The sequence below is a fragment of the Culex quinquefasciatus genome, chromosome 2 (assembly GCF_015732765.1).
Source record: "Culex quinquefasciatus strain JHB chromosome 2, VPISU_Cqui_1.0_pri_paternal, whole genome shotgun sequence".
In the NCBI taxonomy this organism is placed as follows: Eukaryota; Metazoa; Arthropoda; class Insecta; order Diptera; family Culicidae; genus Culex; species Culex quinquefasciatus.
The window spans coordinates 96,951,855-96,972,584 of NC_051862.1; the positions used below are offsets into that span (position 1 = coordinate 96,951,855).

A 20,730-nucleotide genomic window follows, 5' to 3' on the forward strand; every position below is an offset into this window, starting at 1 on the left:
CCAGAAGAATCTGGCAACCTGGCAACCCTATACAAACGATTAAAAGCAACAATTCATACGGCGTGCCGAAAACCCCAGTTGATATGTTTTTAAAATCATATCTCGTAATCCTGTTAATAAAGGAATCCGCTGAAAATATTTTAAGACATAGGCTCTTTGGTCCAGACACCGTCAAAACGGCTTTTTTAAGTTTAAAAAAAATTGTCCTTTTCAAAAGTTAGGCTAAATTTTTCGGCCTTTGAAATATTTTTTGTAGAAAGATCAACCTTTTCTTTGCGCCAAGACAACAAAAATCGGTTGAAATGACAACAAAAATCGGTGTAGGCCACCATAGTGGTCAAACAAAAAAATACGGGTCTAATTATTTTGGTTAAGGAACCTCAAAAAAAATTACCTTATAGGTGAACTTTTTTTTCGGTTAATGCTCTTTTCAAATGGAATTGCTGAATTAACATCTTTGCTTTCAATTGGGTCCTTAAATTAAGCTCAAATTTGTGATATTATTGTTCACAACAATGAAGCTTATTTTTCTGAGTACAATGACCCTTTGTACGACCACAAAGGATTTTTAAGTCAATTTAAAAAAAATAACATCGCGGCCCTTCTTGACAGAAAAGGTCCTTCTTATCAGCTCGTTCCAAGGGGACCATAGTTGATCCATCTAAAAATCGGGAGTTTTTTTTTAAAAGGTCCAATAAACCAAATTTCCAGTTTTTGCCTTTTGGGTGTTTTTGAAACCGCCTTGAGCCAGGGGTATTAAAAAACACCCAAAAAGCAAAAATTGAAAATTTGGTTTATTGGACCTTTTCAAAAAAAACTCCAGAAATGTTCCCTTGTCAATTTTTTTAATCGTTTTAATCATGTGTTTTAAAGTGGTGCATAAATATTGACAAAGGGCCTTTGGGACCCTATTCGTGCACAGTTTTCAAGCAAATTAATCAAAATTGCTACTGTGAAAAATCAAAATAAAATATCCTATTTTGTCTTAGCTGTATGTTCAGGATTTATTTTGAGTACAGTATTGTTGGAAGTATCCTCCTCCTTCCCAACGCCACTGCCTCCCTCACTTCAGCAACGACTGCATTGGTGGTGCAGAAGATTTGTTCAGAAGACACGGTGCTGGTGCCGAAGCTTTTGATTGCCAGGCGCCTCTACTAATGAGTGTGTGTGTGTGTTTGTGCAGGTCTGCCGACAGCCAATGCACTAACAACAAACAGTTCCAGGTGCAGGTGCAGAATGCAGTCTGCCCACCAGACATCACATACCATGGATCTCGAGGGGTAGGTTTGAGTGGGTGATGGGTAGAGGGGGCACATACCGATTGTTTGGCCAACCCGCCTCCCACAACCACTTTGCCCACCCGATGAGGTGCATTTTTAATCAAATTTTACACTCCGGTGCCGGGGTCGGACTTGGAAGTCATGCTAAGTAATCGTAATCGTAGCAGGCTCCCCGCGCAAAACTTCTCCAGCGAGCTCTGAGAGAGAGCGAGAGGTCGCTCTTGGGTGGCTACTTGGATGAGGTTGTGTGTGTGCTATTTTGCGATAATGATTTAGCTGCAGGAAAGTGTGATTAATTTGTTTGCACTAATTGATAATGATTAGTTGGGATGGGTGCTGCTGCCGGTGTTGGTGGTGGTGGTGTTGGGCTCACACCGTGAGAGAAACACTTGCAAAGTCTGTCTGTCTGTCTGTTTCCCGGCTGTCAGTGTGTCTTTCCCTGTGGTATTGGTGTTTCCACTAATGAGCGTAGAAACACTCGCCGAGTTGGCGGTGAATTTGCCGTAATTATATGGAAGATTTATTCCTCGTGGAGGAAACAAAAGGAACAAAACGAGAAAGATTCAATTTCGCACATTCGCACGTGAGATTGATTGATTGGCGGGTGATTGTGGAAAGGTGGCAATTTGAGACTTGTTTAGCATTCGCGTGAACGCGTGCGAGAGCTTCTTCTCCGAGTGCCTCGTGGCAAGGATAATTGGAGATCGGAACCGGGCAGGTGTGATCTTTAACAAGGTCGCTATTAAATTTATTTATGGAGAGTTGAGTTCCGTTTTAGCAAAATCTATTGAAGTTTCAGAATTCAATAAGATCCGAGTTTTCTACACGAAGCTCTTATTTATATTTGGATCGAACAAATTTCAAATAACAATCCTCGAACTTTGAGTAGGGTAGAGTAGTCATCAATGAGACACGGGGAACAATGATAAAATGGCTCTCACAAGTCGTAGTTTCAACCAATCAGGCTCATATTTGGGGGAAAGGTGTGTCTACTGGATACACGTCTGCCATATTAGTGGCTTTGGTTATGGACGCTCCCTTGAAAAGTTATTCATAAATGTTTGATTCTGGGGTGTAAAAGTAAATTATGGACAAAAATTACTTTTCGCTCGTAGGCTGCCATTTACACCAAAACTAATATTTCTTCAAATTTCTTTCGACGTTCCATAGGGATTAAGTTGGGCTACAATGTCCTTTCATTAGATTTGGCCAAAATTTAGAATATACCCAGAATCCAGGGCTGTCTCATTGTTCCCCACTCATTTCAGCCCATGGGTAACAATGAGACACTTTGATTTTTCTTCAATAAACTTTTCAAAATCGATGGAAATCTTTCAAAACATGAATTAAAAGTGATTTTTGGCATATTTATAGAGTTTAAACTTCATTTAACCAAAAATACAAAGTTATTTGGTATTAATATATGGATTTTACAAAATTGAAATACTTTTAGTGTAACTTTTGTTATTAAAAGTTTCATGTTGGCAAAATTGCTCTAAAATGTTCAAGGCAAGTCACCTGCAATGGAACAATACAAAAACATGATGTTTTGCTAGAAAAATGTTGATTTTCGTAGAGTGTCTCATTGTTCCCCACCTGTCTCATTGTTCCTGCCAAGTGCGTCTACAATGAGACAGTTGAATAACTCTGGCTGTAGATGTCGGATCGATCTCATATTTTTGTCAATGTTAGAACACATTAAAAGAATGATAATGCAACTAAAAGCTCATTAAAACATGCTGATGAAAAAATTAGAAAAATCGTTGAAAGTTGAAAACCAAAAGTGTCTCATTGATGACTACCCTACCCTATGGCATTTACTTGCTTACTACCAGTAATGACTTTTTAATGAAGTAGTTTGATGAGGGTAGTTTGGGAATAAGTATCAAAATGTCAGAAAGCATCAGAAAGGTCTGTTTCCCACAGTTTTCTGCAGTGCTAAAAGAAAACTATGATGATATTAATATGATGATGCACTTCCTGAAGAGATTTAACACATATAGAGTTTTTTTAAGGTTCAATAAACCAAATTTCCAGTTTTTGCTTTTTCTGTGTTTTTTAAACCGCCTTGAGGGGGGTATTAAAAAACACCTAAAAAGCAAAAACTGAAAATTTGGTTTATTGGACCTTTTCAAAAAAAAACTCCAGACATGATCATGTTACGTTTGGTATTGCGCTTTCAACAGCATTCAGCTGTGGGTGTAACTTTAAACCTAAACTATTCAATCTTGTACAACTAATTATTAAAACTAAATTTAATTTTGACAATTTGAATCTTATTATTTGTAAAACTGCCTGTAGTAGGCACCCTAAAAAACGAACGATCTCTAGTCTGCCAACGGTGATGATACCACGTCTCAGTCATCATCACCGCAAAGCACATCATTGTCAAGCGTGAAAAAAGCATCGTAAATTATTTTTAATCGTACCAAGAGATAATCATGCTTTTAAAACCCCATCTCCGAGACCTTCCTTCCTTTTTTGCTACTACTCCTACTTTCATATCAGTCCCAAAACAGCTCAATCCACTCGGTAGGTCCCGCGCCGATAAGCCTACTAAGACTCGCCGTACAATCTTCCGCTCGGAGTTTTGTAAACGGTCCAGGTTATCCCCACGTGACCTTTTGCCAAAAACGAGAGCGCGTTCCGCGAGCTGTCACCGGTGCGCGTTGCTAAATTTATGACCCCGCCAAGTAACACTCGCGGTTGTAAACAAAGCGTGTTCAAAGTGCCGACAGCAATATTGCGCATACGACACTTTGTACTCTTGAAAACTTCCACGTGATTTTCACGCAAAAATCCATAAACTACATGCAACAAAGTCATTAATTTGGTATCGTTTCCCCCTCTCCTCTCTCTACTTTCAGACAAATGTTTCCGCAAATGAAATTTCGCGTGTCGGGACTAGATGCAAAAGCCAAGTACATTCTGTTACTGGATATCGTGGCAGCGGACGACTACCGGTACAAGTTTCACAACAGGTGAGTAGTTATGAGTGGCGCTGCCGCTGAATGGGGAAGGGTGCTCGTTTGTATATATTTTGCCTAGATTATCTGGGCTCGGGGTTCTGGTTCTGCCGGCAGCAGCAGCGTGTTAATTGTTATCACTCAAAGTGCGGTTCGAAATCGAACACTCTGGGTGGCCTGTTGAACCGTAATAAAAAAGGAGTGATTTGGATTGTGGTGTGGACTTACTAGCAAAAAAAAACTGTTACTTCTAGGTGGTCCCCAGTGAAAAACAATGTTTTTGGTAGTTGTGACTTTATTTAATCATTTTTCAACAGAACAACTACTAAAACGAATTTATTTTGAATGAAAGAATGACCGGAATGGGTGTTATTGATTTCGATGCTGATTATAAAGATTTTACTGATTTTTCTTCAGGGAATTAAAAAAAAAGTTGAATTTTGGAATGTAATCTCCAGAATTTTCTTTAAAACTAGCTCGTTTTTCGCATAACTAATTTTCATGCTTAAATCGTCCGTACAGAAAAAAAATTAAATATCTTGATAAAACTCTCAGGAGCAATTAAGATACTAATTAAAAATAATGTGAGATCCTTCTCAAAAATATACGTAAGTAACTACTTAAACAAACTGTTTATGTTCTTTATCATACATGTCATGTCTGTAACATAACCACATGCACAGTTATATTAAGCCCATTTTTTAAAACTAAATGATGACAATTGTGATATTTAAACTTACGAATCAATTATTTTCGAAAGAAATTCGGAAAAATCAAAAAATTACACAAATTAGTTTTGAAAGCTATGTCATTTTTTGTAAGTAAGCTGTAAAAAATGTTTTTAACACGGCAAAAACCCCGCCTGCTCCGGTGGAATCGCTAGCGGTGGTTGGACTCGCAATCCAAAGGTCGTCAGTTCGAACCAGGGATGCCAGATACACAGATTTGTCTGTGTTTCACAGACATTTGAGCTCGTGTTAGACATTTTTTGAAGTACACAGACTTTTTAAAAACTTCATTAAATTGTTATTTTGTTAAAATATCAATCGAAACTTATTTCGTTAGTCTTCAAATGCTTAAAAACACAATTTTTGATAGATTTCTATGACTGTAAATTGATTTATTTGAATTTTAGACAAAGACACAGACATACACAGACTTTTTCACAGACATTTTAAAAAATCATCTGGCATCCCTGGTTCGAACCCTGGCGTGGAAGGTTCCTTGAAATAAAAATAGGTTTGGATCCTTTCCCCATTCAAGCCTTTGGACTCCTAGGTTAGAGCAGCAACTTGAATCCAAAGGTCGTCAGTTCGAACCCTGGCGTGGAAGGTTCCTTGAAATAAAAATAGGTTTGGATGCTTTCCCCATTCAAGCCTTTGGACTCCTAGGTTAGAGCAGCAACTTGAAATAGAGACCACAAAAGACCCGGGTGTCGTGAAAGTGGATGACTTTTTTTAATAACCCCAAGGGGATTTTATTTTAATTTAAACCAAGATATAGACCAAACAATTTTAGTTCAAAATTTGCAAAATTATCAATTTTAATTTACTACCTTCCTAGTTTTACCTGAAACAAAGGCAAACAAAAAATTTTTAATAGAATATAATACAATCTAAGCCATTTTTCATTTTTTATGAAAAATCAGATTTGAAATTTCATATTTTTATTTGCATGTTCGATGTCAGATTAAAACCCCAAACCAAGATACTATAACACTACTATAATTACAGGACAATTGTGATGAATTTTTTGTCAGAAAATTGTAATCATTCAGAATCGATTTTCCAGTTCATCTGAAAAGATTTGAACTTAAGTCTCTATTTTTGAGTTGTTAAGCTTAAATATTACTACAAAGTTGCTTCAAAGTTATATAGGAACAAAACAAAATGAAGTCGAGGAAGTACAGAGCGTATTCGCTAATTTGAGTGGAAATCTATTAGAATGAGTGAATCCAAATTCGCTAATTGGAACGACTGACAGCTGTCAAAAGTTTGAAACCACGCAAGGTATGTCGATTTTTAAGGTAAGGCAGGTTTTCAAGCTGTCAAAATAGTTAGTTAGCACGAAGCTCGGATTTGATATGGAGATTTTCAGAAAAGTGAAAATTTTACCATTTTCCGGGCAAATTTCACCGGTTTTTTTTTATGTGGGGTTGTTAAGCATGCCAAACTGAACCGAAATACGCTTTTAAAACACAAATATTTTTTCAAAACAATAAATTCAAGTGAACGCGTTTTTCGGTTCAGTTTGGCATGCATAAAGGTCATATATAAAATCCGGGTTTCGTGCTAACTATTTTGATAGCAACGAATTCCCGCCTTACCTTATCTAATCCTTGGAAACCACGTGTTTGGAAATGGTCTGACAATTGTGTCAACATCAATTTGAAAACTGGCATTAACGTCCGAGTACTTTTTAAATCGAATTCGTTCGAAATGGCGAGCATTTGAAATAGCGGACCTACGAAGTAGCTTAATTAGAATTAACGAATCCGCTTTGTATTGGCAGTATTAACTTGGGCAATAAAAAGGCAACCAACCTCGCAAATATAACTAATTTAGGGTCGATTTTTCAAAAGATCTATGGAGAACATTGGACAGTCGAGCATTCTGAGAAACGGGTCTGAACTGTACTAAAATCCTAACTCTTCTCCTCTCCTCATTCCAGCCGGTGGATGGTGGCGGGCAAGGCGGACCCGGAGATGCCGAAGCGGATGTACATCCATCCCGATTCGCCGTCGACGGGCGAGCAGTGGATGCAGAAGGTGGTGTCGTTTCACAAGCTGAAGCTGACCAACAACATTAGTGATAAGCACGGATTTGTAAGTACCAGTTCAAAGGCTTTTTTTTTATGTCGTTAAAGGGAAGCTTCTGCGCGGACAAACGACGACTACTGTATGCAATGTGAATCGATCGGCTCGGCCTGGCAAACAGCCATTAAATTTTCCGCACCCATAATCAGCTCATCAAAGTAGGCAAACTTGTTCACACAAGTTGGCGTTGATCGCGGTGGAGCCGATTAAGTGAGCAATTGACTGAGCGCGTCTGCATCGATGGCCCGAAGAAACCCAGTCGGTGAAAGAACACCAGATTAAATACAGCCAATAATAATATTTGTCATCATTAAATAATAGGCAAAGAGGTCTCACATTAACGTCGCGTCGACGACTACTTTGGACGTTCCTCCCGGCAACACAGTTGTCAATCGGCTGCGTCGAAAGCAGGCCATGAGATAGCGGCACCATCGCCGGCTCCTTTGATCCCGCCTCTCTTGAGCGGGCAGCAGCTCGCTCCGTAATTGTTGACAATGATGACACTTTGAAAGTGCTCACACAATGTTAATCCGGCCTTACCGGTTGGCAACCCTGCCAGGCCGCCTTTTGGTGTGAAATAAAGAAACGCTACTTGTCACCGCCCAGGCCTCTCGGCGCAGCTGTCAGAGATGACTTCACCGAACGCCGCCAGGCGGCGGTGGCAGTGGCAGAGGCGGGGAATAAAATTGATAAATCCTCGCGTACAAACAAATCTATTTGATTTAATGTGGTGACAAAAGCTACTGCCGGGCCCTGCTTGGATTGTGCGCGCCTTAATTGTGTTTACAGTAAACAAATTCAGTTTTTTTGCTTTCTGTTGAGCGCGCGGGGACAAATCTTCGGTGGTCCATTAGGCGGTCTCATCGAAGTCGGCGTGGATCACCAAAGGAAAATTTGCCGCGGTCGCGTAATTAAAACAAGCGTCCAACATAATGGACAGAGGCGATAAGACGACTCGGCCCAATGTTTGTCCGCGTATTCAAATCAGGGGCAGAAATTGGTTTGACCGGTAGCGGCTACCGTTTTTGTTTGGTGGAGGATTGGGGAGATTGCGTACAGCCGGAGTATTTTGACATCTCTCGGATGAAATATTGCGTGTGATGCGAGAAATTTACAAATTTCGCATGAAATTCGGCCCACCCGATAAGGTTATCAGCGGAAATGGCCTCTTAGAGCGTGAACCCGACTACCGCGGAACTGTCGGAGGAATTGATTTATGCCACCACGGAGAACTTGGACTGAATGCCTTTTGTTGTGCAATGTGCCGACAAAGAGGTTGGTGTCCTAGCTAGATCCAAGTGACCTAATAATACTTGTGTAATGCTTGTTTACATTACGAAATGTAATACAACTAACCATGACTTTGACAGCTGTACTGGGTTCAAACCGTTCTACTACTCTACGCGATCTGTCAAACGCAGCGCACCTACACCATCCGCCTGCTTTGTTTCACATTCTCATCGTAACAGTTGTACAACGAGAACCAAAACCCAAAAAGGAGAACTAAATTGATTGAACAAACCGTCACACAGAGAGAAGGAAAAGCGCCACCAACCCAAATCAAGATAATCACCCGGGCCCGGGAGTCCCAAATTACTCCCTACTACAACCCATTAACTGCTTGTAAACGGGGCAGATTGGCAGCGCCCGCATCCCGGGCTTAACGCTTCACCGCTGACAATGAACCTGGAAGACGCGCACTCCGGACAAGGACAGCAGGACGACGACGACGAGTGACATTTTGTGGGTATCGCCTTAAACGTTTTTCAGTGCCCGAAAATCGTCCGGATAATGATCTTGGGCCTTGAACGACACAATTTTCTCGGGGTTGAATAGAGAAGAGCTTCTTAAGAAGGCGCGCACACCTTGAGCAGGGTCGCAGTAGGCCGTTGCGGTGGGCAACCGAGAAGGGATATCTCCTTTTTATCTCTTTTTTTGATTCAGGTTCTAGGTTTCGGGGGTTTGAACAAATTTTGCCCGACATGAAAAGGATCCGCGGCATCGAAGTAGGCACGGAGAGGAGAGAAGCGACGGAGGGAGGGAGGTTCGGAAAGGTAGGGCAGAAGCCGGTTTTTCGGGCGAGCACAATGAAGCATTTCAGAAAATTAGGAATATTATTTGGACATTGATCCTTTTGTTCGGGAGATATTCGAAAGTACACGGTGATTTATCTTTCTACGTTTTGAACTGATGAAAATGACTCGGGAGTGAATGGAACGGTTTGGGGTGTTCGCCTAAGCCTTGTTTGGAATTGCTACTGTCGGTAAACGGTACAGTGAGTTTTGAGCGAGATTCTATTTAGATCTGGAAAACCACAAAAAAGAACAAACCCGACAGAGCGATCTTCATCAGGATTTGTTACGATCCTTTACAATTGATGGGATGAAATATTAAGGTTAACGTAGGTTATGGGTTTTTAAGCGAATTGAGTTGTAGGTTAGTCAAAATAAAGTCAGGAGCTTTTTAAGGAAATTTGAATAAATTTCATGAAAATTACTTTCGGAACAATCATATTTAACAACATAAAATAAATTTGCTGTTTTTTTTTTGAAAAGGTCCAATAAACCAAATTTTCAGTTTTTGCTTTTTGGTTGTTTTTTAATACCCCTGACTCAAGGCGGTTTTAAAAACAACCAAAAAGCAAAAATTGGAGATTTGGTTTATTGGACCTTTTCAAAAAAAAACTCAAGATATGTTTTCTAATGAGCTGTCATCAGATATCTCAACTTGAGGGAACTAACAAAACTTTCCTATTTTGGATGTTTGAGATGTAATTACAAAACTTTTCATTGACAGAAGCCGTAAATGTGAAGGCAGATGACTACTTATTTATGTTATAGTTCATCGTAAAAAAGATATTTGAAAATATTGTTGTCTGTCTTAAATATCTGGCAACTCTGCCATGAAGTTTTGGCATTTGAGTTGAATTTCTGGAAGTGGAATGATTCCAAGCAAATATCCACTCCCAGTATCATTACGCAGCAGGCCATGCCTCCTTGGAGAGTTTGTCTTCCGGGGCTTGGATCATGGCCGACTACGACGACGACGAGAACGCACGGCTGAACAACTCAAACTAGCAGCAGCAGTGCCGCACCGCCTGCTTTGATGTCAACCAGTGGTCCATGTGCTGGTTAGATTGGCTTCCCACATGGAGCTCGGGAAAACCTTTTCATGTCGTGTCCGTCTCCGTAGAAGGGGTGCGGGGGCGACCGGGTTAACCTATTTCCGTCTCGGAAATGAACCCATCGTTCCCACCGGGACTGAGCTTTCTCAACGGGGGAGGTGTCGTCAGGACGATGTGCTCCAGCGAGTTCTGTCCTCCAAAGTGTGTGTAGGGGCGGGGGACATAATTTGAACATAATTTTCCAGCATCCCAAATTGGTTCGATAAAAATGTAGAACCGTCGAGGGGGTCGACACACGCACCACATGAAAGGACTTTCGGAACTATTCTCAGCACAAGTGTGTGCGGTGGAGAAGCCAACGTCTTCCAGAAGACCGCGCGCCGGGCTGTCGATGTTCATTGAGTACCAGCTTTTGATTAATTTTATGCTTTGATGCTCACCTTTGCGACCCTTTTCCAGAGAGCTATTTAGGGGACAGCAGTGTCTCAAGTGGTGATGCAAGAACTGGAGCGTGGCCGAAATTGGGTCCAAGTGGATCGAATTTCTCCAGCGTCATTGTCCCTTCTGAAGTTTTGCCGAAAACATGTGAAGAATGTCGTCCAGAACGCCCGCGCCAGCGGTCCTAGAACCCGGTCGCAAACAAAAACATGTTTAATTTCCCATAAGAAGGCAAACTTTCGGGTCGTGCACTAAAAGCATAAAAGATTTTCCGCCGCCGGAGGCGCTATCTCAAATATTTGAATCTCCTTTCGTTTTATTCACTCAACTTCCCAACACAAAAGAGCGAGGCTTCTGCTCAGGGGGCAACTCCGATGAGTGATCAAATAAACCATCGTCCCAGTCCAGGCCTACTCGGATGGGTGTCGGTAATCGCGCGCAGGACAACTCCGGTGTGATGCAGGTTCAGCGAGAGAGAGATTTGTTGGCAACGCGCAAACAACTTCTCAAGTAGCAGCTAAAAGACGGCTCCACGCCTCAACCGCCCTCCGTCGTCCAAGAATGGTGTCGACGGCGTGATGATGCCATTTGACAGCAAATAACACGTGGTTCGCGCGCAAAACGGGAGGAGGGGGCGTCAGAATAGCACTGTTTGTGCACTCAAATGAGAGTTGCTGAATTTTTAGACAATAAACATCGAATTTGATCAAGAATCGATCCAAAACTCTTTGATTGCCACGCAATCTAGTTACCTCTGCGCTGCGATCGCTTGATTGCCAGAGAGAGAGGCGGAGTTCTCTCTTTACTTCTCTTTCTCCGCTCGTTGAGGTCGCGTTAGCTGTCAAAAGCGACTCTCACGCAATGATACGATGATTTATGTCAGCCGGCTCAGGTTTGGGTGTACACCGGGCAGGCATTTCACGCCAACTCAATGTGCGTCCGGATACGATCTGCAAATACACTTGCTCGGGAAGGGAGCCCGAGCTTTTAATGGAGCGTCTGTAAAGCAATAAGTCTCCGCACAAAAGCGACACAGAGAGATAAATAGGATTGAGGACTCAATTTTATAAAACGGAACAGAAGTTCAAAATAACACTCACTCAAGTTGTAAGCGAAAGGCTTTTCAATAAATCGTTTCCAGGAGGAGTAAAAAAAAAGAAGCAAAAGCGGTGGTGGTGTCGATGTGGTTTTGTATTTGCATAGCCTAATGGGCTTACGCGGGGCTGAACGGATCCGGCTAAGAGGATGAAGTTGATGCAGAATGGCATTACGAGGACCGGCTTAAGGTAGCAGGAGCAGTAGTGTAGTTGTCCCTAGAAAAAGGCTGAAGGTCACACGGACTGCAGCGGAGGACGTCGAGTGTTGAACTTAACGTTGTGCCAGGCTAATGTTATTAGGAAATCATTAGGCTTTATCTTGTCGAAATAAGTTGAGCTTTGTTTGGAAAGATTTAAAGTTTTGGTTTTTTGCATCAATGTGTTGTTTAATTTTGATTCTTAGTTCTAGAGTTTCTGCTTTGTTGACAGAAACTCATATTCTTTGTTAGTTCGTCCCAGAGGACCCTAGTTAATCCTACGTGATATGTCCTTTGTAATTTTTTGAATTTTTCGTAATACAACTTTTGAAACATCAATTAGAGAAAAAAAAATTACTACAGAGCATAAATGTACTCTCAGGATTTTGAACTGTCAAATCAGGGTACCTATCGAGTAACAATCCTTGTTAGAATAAGGTCAGAATAAATTTAAAAAAAGTTTGAATCTAGATTTAATTCAATTATTATTATTTTTATAATTTTAAAAAATCTCTTTTATCAAGTAAAAATAATTTAAATCAATTTCGGGTGCCCGCAGTGTCATACATTTCATTAACTATTGTGTAATTTTTAATTTAAAAGAAATTGATAAAAGTTTCGAAAATAACAACTAAGATTTTTGATATGAATCAAGTTTTTTTAAATATTATTTGATAACTTTCCTTGCAAACTACTCTTTTCTTAAATGAAACGCAGCTGTTGAAAGTTAAAAAAAAAAATATTTTGACTGAGACAAAAACTTTTAAAAATGTATTATATTGAAATACTTACATATTTTTACACGAAACCATGTTGTTAAACTCGGTATTGCATGATCTTAATAACTAAAAAATAGCAATAAGAAGTTTTTCAAATTTCTCCAATTCATTAGATAAGGTTGATTTCATTACCTAGAGTAAAGATCTTAACTTGTTGAGGCAAGCAATTCTCAAAATTAACCAAAAATTATTCTTAACATTCTTAACTGACCTCAAAATTATTCTTTACTATAAAATATGAATACTTTAATTTTTTTCTAACATTTTTCCTTTTTTTATTTTCCAGAATTGTGTTGCCACCCTTTAAATTTTAACCATAACAACTCGCTAGTTCGAACATCATCACTTGGATTGTTCTTTACACTAAAACCCCAATTTCTATAAAAACGTCACTTGTTACACCGTGCTTCATAAAACAGTTATCAAACTACTCAGAAAAAAGTTAAATTTAAAAAGTTTAAAACTTTATTGGTAGAATAAAGTAATTTTACTTTAAAAAATGTTCAGAAATGTGAATTCGACAGATATTGATGAAAATTGTACCAGTTTCTGATGTAAAACTACAAAAAAATACACACAATCTGTTACAATTTCCAGAGTTATATTACCAGTTGGATTCGCATTCGAATTAGCGAATTCCTTCCGTATAATTAAAATCGATCTTACAAGGGGTCTCGGATTTCAAATTTCAGTGTCATGTTCACATCCAACGCCACCTTCAATCGCCCTCGTTGGTACCTTACCGTCCACAACAAAGTAAGTCTCGCTTTGTCAGCCTCTTCCGCCCCGGCCTGCTTCGATCGTACGGCTGGTCACGCCATCCGAAGACAGGTGCGAATGTAAATCTCCCGAAAAAAAAAGAAAACAAAAAAAGCGAACCCAGTCCCGGTGATCACTGAACCTCTCTCGCAGCCGTTGGCTCCGGGTTAACAGTTAACAGTTCGTCGCGCCCGCAAGTGACATCGGAGCAAATTCGAATCTGTGTTGGCCGCGCCATCGAGCTGGAAGAACAGAGGCCCAGCTTGCCGACTCGGTGACCGTTGGCCGGTTGTCGGACGTCGGACGAGTTAATTTTCGGCGGCGTTTAAAGGCGGTGAATAAATATTCCGAGCAGGTCATGTTGGCGCGGGTAGATTTGTTCCGTCCGCAGAACAGTTTGGCGGACGGGCCGCGGACACTTGTGTGGAGATGGTTTCTGGGTACAGTGTGAGTTCGATGGGTTGACAACTTTTAGTTTGGAGATTTTTTGATCTCATTTCTTTGGATTTTCAGAGTATATCTTGATGATGATTGTCAAATCACAAGTGTCAAACCAGCGCCCTTAACCTGTGGTGTTGTTTTTATTTGGCCACGATTAAGCAGCTCGCACGCAGAGATGGTCACATTTAGGTGCCCCCAATGAATGCTAAGTAGGCCGCCGCAGCCGAGAGTGTCCGGCCGGCGGCGGCTGTCAGAGATTGCTGCGCTTGAGTGATTTCGCTTTGTCGGCCGATGCTCGCACAGGCAGGCAGGGCCTGCTAAGATTTTGTTTGATTGATCTGTTTCGGGGTCGTAAATTATTTCATTACAGGTTCCGGCAAACGGCTACCCACCGCCCGAAGGGGGTTCACGTGGCGTTGAGCGATTGCCACCAGTTTACCGGTACCGCGGTAGCCATTTTGTTTCCGCGTGAAATTATTATCGCACCTCGGTCATCTAATTAAGCTTCCTCCCCTCCGACCCCCAGTGAGTCGTGAACAACGCTTTTGGTGACCACTTGGCACGCGATGGGCACATTCGGGTCGGAGCACCACTAGTTGATGGCGATTAGATTCCTGAGCGAACCGCACGCGGCCTGGGTGCCAAATAATAAATATTTTTCTCACACCAGCATGGTCACCTGCTCGACGGCAGTTGGATTAGATTGGCCCATTAACAGCTCGGTGGAGTGCTCCATTGACACCCCTAGTGGCGCGAGGAATTGTTGTCCTTTTGGGAGAAGAGTTTTGAATTTTTCGTGTGAAATTATGTGGAAGCTGTCAATATTGTTCAACAAAATGTTCAACTAAGTCATCAAAAGAAATAAACAATCAAAAGAAATTACTTGGGTTTCTTTTGCTGACATTTGTGCTGCACTTCAGGCTGTCAAGCCATTGGGTTGTTACTGTACTCTGGTTAGACAATTTTGAAAATAATTGAAATTGGCTAAAAAAATCCTTAGCCATGGCCTGCTAGGTAGATTTAGATCCTTTTCCTACAAAAGCCCTTAAAATACCGTCTGGCTCATAAATTCTAATAAAAAAGCAACACGAACCCACCAATTGGTGCTCCGGATTTACCACACTATTTTTTATCCACTCACCGCCATCTCGCGCGCCACCAACCCGTACTTCCCATTACGCAAACACTATCCGCCTGATGTCGGTCACTTTACGGCCCCCCTCACGCACAGAAATGGCCACTAGAAACGCGAGATCGTAAAAATTAGCGGCAATAAATTCAAATCCTTGTGACTTTGTGCGAACGCGACACCTTCGTTCGAGTGACACACCAAAATCAACAGGGTGTCAACCCCTGATCACCCTGAGGATGAAGGGTGGTTTAGTGTTTTTGTGGTTTTGTGAGCAAAGCCACCGCAAAACGAAAAGGGGCGAAAAGTGCGTTTTTATTTATGATATTGTCGTTTTATGGTTTCACCTTTTCTTTAATTATTAATTAGACGAACGAAGGAGAAAGTATGTGGAGAATGTGGTTGGTACTAAAATAAAAACGAGGGAAAAGAATGTGCGTGCGTGCCCGGTGCGTACAACTTCTAAACTCAACAAATTAACGCGGTTGAAGGATCAACCGATTTATGATCATCACCGGGCGCGTGAACTCGACCTCGAGACCAGCTGATTCCTGGAAAGTTTGGTTTATTGTTTAGGGTGGCCACTCATATCCTTTTTATTTTTGTTTCAGAACATTAAATCCTCTAATTCAGGACACCTCGAAAAAAAATCAAGTAAATTTCGAAAAGGTCGGGAACTGTACTGACGAACCGGAAATAGTTGATTAATAAAAAAATACCCTTCCGCTTCACGGAGAAAAAAGAGTCCCCAAAATCGTGAACATGCGTTCATGAAAATGGGAACCTCGAACAAAGTGTTCAAATCCCATGGTACAATTTTGAAAAACGTACCATGAAATTTGAACACTTTGTTCGTGGTTCCCATTTTTATGAACGGTTGTTCACGATTTTGGGAACTCTTTTTTTCCGGGTTCCGAGCTATTTTTTTGTCAACTTCTTTTTAATATTTTTTCAATAAAAATAAATACAATTTGTAACTATAAATGGTGTTATAAAAAGAAATAATAAAAATAGTTTAACTTCCTACCATTATATTCAAAAAAAAAATATCGAAAGTACTACAGAATGCGTTTTTATAATTAATATATTTAATATAGTTCACAATCAATTGAACAAATTCTTCATAGAAAATTACTAATTTTGAAAATATTTCGTTTTTGGACCGAAAAACAAAACCACAAAAACTTGAGATAAAATGATATCACACAGCTTAAAGAGTCCTCAGAAACTCTATATGACTCTTACAAAAACAATCGTTAGTTGATAAACTAGACAAAAGGCATTTATTAAAGTTCGATCACAAACACAAAAAATGCATGAAATCTGTAAAATATGTACCGTTAAAAGAGGTGACTTTGATAGGTTTGGGGTTTTTCCGCAAAATTAAGAGTACAAATAAAATACGTTCGAAATGGTATTAAATCAAACTGACCGTGGTAGAGAAGTGTTATACGTTTTTGATTTTTTTTTTTACATAGTTAAATGTTGAAATTTTTTAAATGTAAAATGTTGATGAAAAGCATTATTTTTACATTGTCCAAGTGTAATGATGATTTTGAATCGGAAAATGGAATGCCTTTTCGGATTCTTTGGACAATTTTCCACTAGGAGAAGGTAAAATAAGTTTGGCAATTATTTTAATAATGAAATAATAATATTATCTGTTTTTGAAACACAATTCAAACATATGTTTTTATTTCAAGGCATTTCCAGCAGAACAAATTTCATATAAAATGTGGAAACTTTCCATTCGTGCCTCGAATTTGTTTTAGAATGTAATATTAATCGATAATTTTACAAAGGGACCATCCATAAACCACGTGGACACTTTTTTGAGAATCTTTCACCCCCTTGTGGACAATTGTCCATACAAAAATAACTTTTTGTATTGATCGTGGACAATCGCAATACCCCCTCTTAATGTGTCCATGTGGTTTATGGATGGTCCCAAAAATAACAAGTTTGAACAAATTTCTGGCAAAATTCTATTTTTTTTACACTTTTTTGTATTTTTCAAAAAGCTTATGAAAAAATATAACATATTTTTTAATTAATCAGTGAGTTTTCAAAAAGCCGTAAGAGCCACCGTGACCTCTGACACTAATTTTCGTTTTTCTCCAAAATAAAACAAAAATTCATTTATTTTTAGTTTGAAGCATTTGAAGGACGTGTAGATGAACAATCTCAGGCATTTTTTATATTGATTTTTCGTAAGTAGGTCGAATACTGATGCAAAAGGACTTTGTTTACCAATGGCTCTTACGGCTCCGAGATTTGACGTAAAAAAAGTTTGAACACCTTAAAAGTGATTTTAACAGAAAACCTAAGACTATCACAGTCAACCCAGAATTTAAAATAGGTTTTTTTTCAGTGATATTGAAATAGTGCATGGACCTTGTGTAGCCTACACATTACTTTAAATTAGATTTTCACTAAACATTTACAAATTTCTCAAGAAACCAAAATGAATTCATTATTTTTGAGATGGGAACACTGAAAGGACGGGGTTCAAACTTTTCGGAGAATTTTAGATCGAAAATTGTTCAAAACGGGTTTGCGTACAACTGGTTTCATGGTAATTTTCTTTTCTTTGCTATGTTTCAAATTTCGCATGTTAATCTAAGAAAGGCCTGTACCGGATGCTTGAACTGAAATAGTATTTTGATACTCATTAACAAATTGAAAACGTCGTAATTCGATGTAGAAATATTCGGGAAAATTTGTCTAGTCTCGGGAGAAAACCAAGGATAAACCGGTTATTCGAATTTCTGAACCTGGTAGCCACCCTGTTCTGGTTTTATTGTTTTCTGTTATTAACACTTTCTAAAGAATGACTTGCAGTAATTCCCGGGAAAATTCCTGAAAATCGTCATTTCTTGAGCGTTTCATTTCCCGGAAAAAAACGCTCCATCAGGGTGTTGAAAACTGAGCACCCCTCGTCTTAGGGTGGCACACCACGTGGGGGCGTAATCTGGAAAAGGCGTTGAATCAAACAACACAACTGAACCCACACACCCTCGAGAGAGGTGCCAAACGTGGCGGGTAATGATGATGGACGCGTGTGTGTTCACGCTGCATTTTCACAACGTACACTAACGGGAAAGTATGCAGAAAAAGGGGTGCAATACAGGCTAGAATAAGTCTGCATGTATTAATTTCTGCAGAAAGGCTTTAAGCCGGGAAAGGCGCCAAAAGGCGTGTCGACAATACGTGCTGTTCTGCGGCAAACCAGCGGATTAGGTTGAAAACTCGTTACAGAACGCTGTCACCAGTTTTTGACGTAGTCGTGCTGTCTTGTCGTATGTAAACAAAAAAAACAAACACGTTTTCTTTGGTTGATTCTGTGAATTGACTCGAAATTTGGTTGAATTTGGTTGTCGGAGTTTCGAGTTAGAAAATCAAATATGTCAATAGTACACGGACATGCACGTGTAACAAAACGGCCTCTGAGTTAAACTCCCTTGGGCTTGTTGTCACACTTGCAGGGAATGTCAAGATAGCACGATCTGTTCGGAACTACATTCCATATGAGGAGTGACAACATTGCACGGGGTTTTTTACGGATTTGTTCAATATTTCAAGATTGAAATCAAATTTGGGTAAGTTTTGATGGGTCACTAAAAGCCACACTCATTTTAGCAGGATCACAACGAATTGGCTCTCGTTAAACCAGTGGATTAAGCTGGAAACTACCAAATTCAAAAGCATCAAACCATACTCACAACTTTCAGTAAATTGCGTAGTGACTCGAGTGGTGGCAGCACTGCAGCGCCACTCGTCAGCTGACGCGGAAAACCCCCTAAATATTAATTTAATTACCCTTTTCGTCATGGAGGTGGGGCGACGACAGCGATAGGACCAACAACAAACATTCAACCAATAATCAGAAAACGAGCTGCTAATGATAGTTTCTGGGCTGCTTCCCTATGCATTAAAAATGAGCTGTGCTGTCGATCCCCAGACCTGACGGGACGGGCAGAGTGTTGAAACTCTTTCCCTTTTTTGTCTATGTTATTTGCTGATGATTACTGGGTTTGCAGGGGGGCAGGACATTCAGCGCCCCAGTTAGCATAACAAATAATGTTACCACCCGAAAAAAAAGAAACCAACCGATGGGTTCACGATTCTCACGTGACACCAGCTAAAAAAAGTTCACGCGCCAACTAACTGCCGTTGCGTGTCACGTTTTAGTGGCGGATCGTCACCGCAGTATCACGTACTGTTGTTCTTCGCAACCTCCACTGTTTACTAGGTCTACAAAAAATTCAGGTGTAAAAATATAAATTCGCAAGATTTTTGCTAACCTCAACCAAATTATTTTTTGAAAGATTTAAATAAATTGTGCCTTCCACTTCTACCTTTGTAAAAAAATCAAAACCCTCAAGCAGAAATGATAAAGTTAGAGCATGTAAAAATGAACATCCCTATTTAGTCCTGGCGTGTCACTTTATGCTAAATAATCAGACGCAATTGATTTACCTTCGAACTCGTTTGCACTCAAATGCGATGAAAATTTTTTATCCTTTCATTTTGCAGTTTTGAAAATAGTCCAATTTAAAGATGCACCACATCAAGTAGCCCTTGAAAACCTGACAAACAGCAAAACAAGTTAGATTTAACACCACCACCCCTCTCGAGCGCTAAATTCGCTTTCATCAGGATTTTCCAAAGGTGTCGGTAATGCAGTTGCATCACACACGCACGCACACAGCTGCCAAGCCACATACCGCACACACGCGTGTGTGTGCCGACTGCATCATTAATGATTCAAACATGGCTTCTATCATGCAACAACAACAACAACAACAACAACGACGGAGCAGGCTGCGACAAGGAGAAAGGGCAAACCTCTTTCCCTCTCTCCCTGCTCTCTTTTTCTCTCCGCAAGGCTTGGCAGATTTCAAGAGACGAAAGCCCATTCATTCTCACACCTCACATTGCTGTATGGGTATGGGTTTTATGCTGCATGGGCTTTCCTTTGACCAGAGGCTTTTTGTCTGTCTCCTAGCAAGGCCTACTTTTCTAAAGACCAAAAGTAAGTCCTTGTCAAACACGTTCGCACACTAGCTTGCCCAAGCACAGTAGGCCACGTCACTTGAAGAGGTGTGTCTGTGTGTGTGTGTGCCCTGGTAATTTGCGCTCAAAGTGATCTGGGATGCAATTATATGCAAATGTGTGAATTATTTATGAATGGTTGATGAAGCAAAAGAAGAAGAAGAAGAAGAGGATAATGAGACGGCGTGATGATGACGATGATGGTGATGATGATGGCGATTATAACACCGTCAGGAGAATATTGTGTGGAATAAAAGGATTTTTATAATTCACCTTCTCTTTCTCTCGCTTTCTCGCTGGACTCTATTCATTAAAATTGCATACGCCGGGCTGGACGGACAACGACACACACGCAAGTGCCCATACACAAACACACGGCTTGTGCGGTGTCTGAGCTGAAATTCTAAACCGTTTAAGACTAACCAAACATGCATTTTACATGAGATTAATGGAGTAAAGAAGGAAGCGGCACATTTTGAGCAGATCAAAGGTGATTTTTTTGTGTTGTTTGCTCATGTCAAAATCTCGACAGTGTCGCATAAAGGATTGAGAACTTTTTTAAAGCATTAAAAATCAGAATAAGTTTTCTGATTTTCCACCAAAATACATTATTAGAACTGGACTTCAAATATTTTTCAATTTTGCTTTTT

General features: G+C 40.2%; 1 protein-coding gene across 5 annotated transcripts in view; it reads left to right on the plus strand.

Annotated features, from left to right (window-relative positions):
- LOC6031492 (optomotor-blind protein) overlaps window positions 1-20,730 on the plus strand; it is a 202,543-nt gene that overhangs the window by 66,165 nt on the left and 115,648 nt on the right. For all 5 annotated transcript variants that reach the window (XM_038251814.1, XM_038251812.1, XM_038251816.1 and 2 more), the window contains exons 3-4: window positions 4,148-4,261; window positions 6,917-7,070. In XM_038251814.1, coding sequence (XP_038107742.1) covers window positions 4,148-4,261; window positions 6,917-7,070 — 268 coding nt within the window. The remainder of the gene's footprint in view (window positions 1-4,147; window positions 4,262-6,916; window positions 7,071-20,730) is intronic.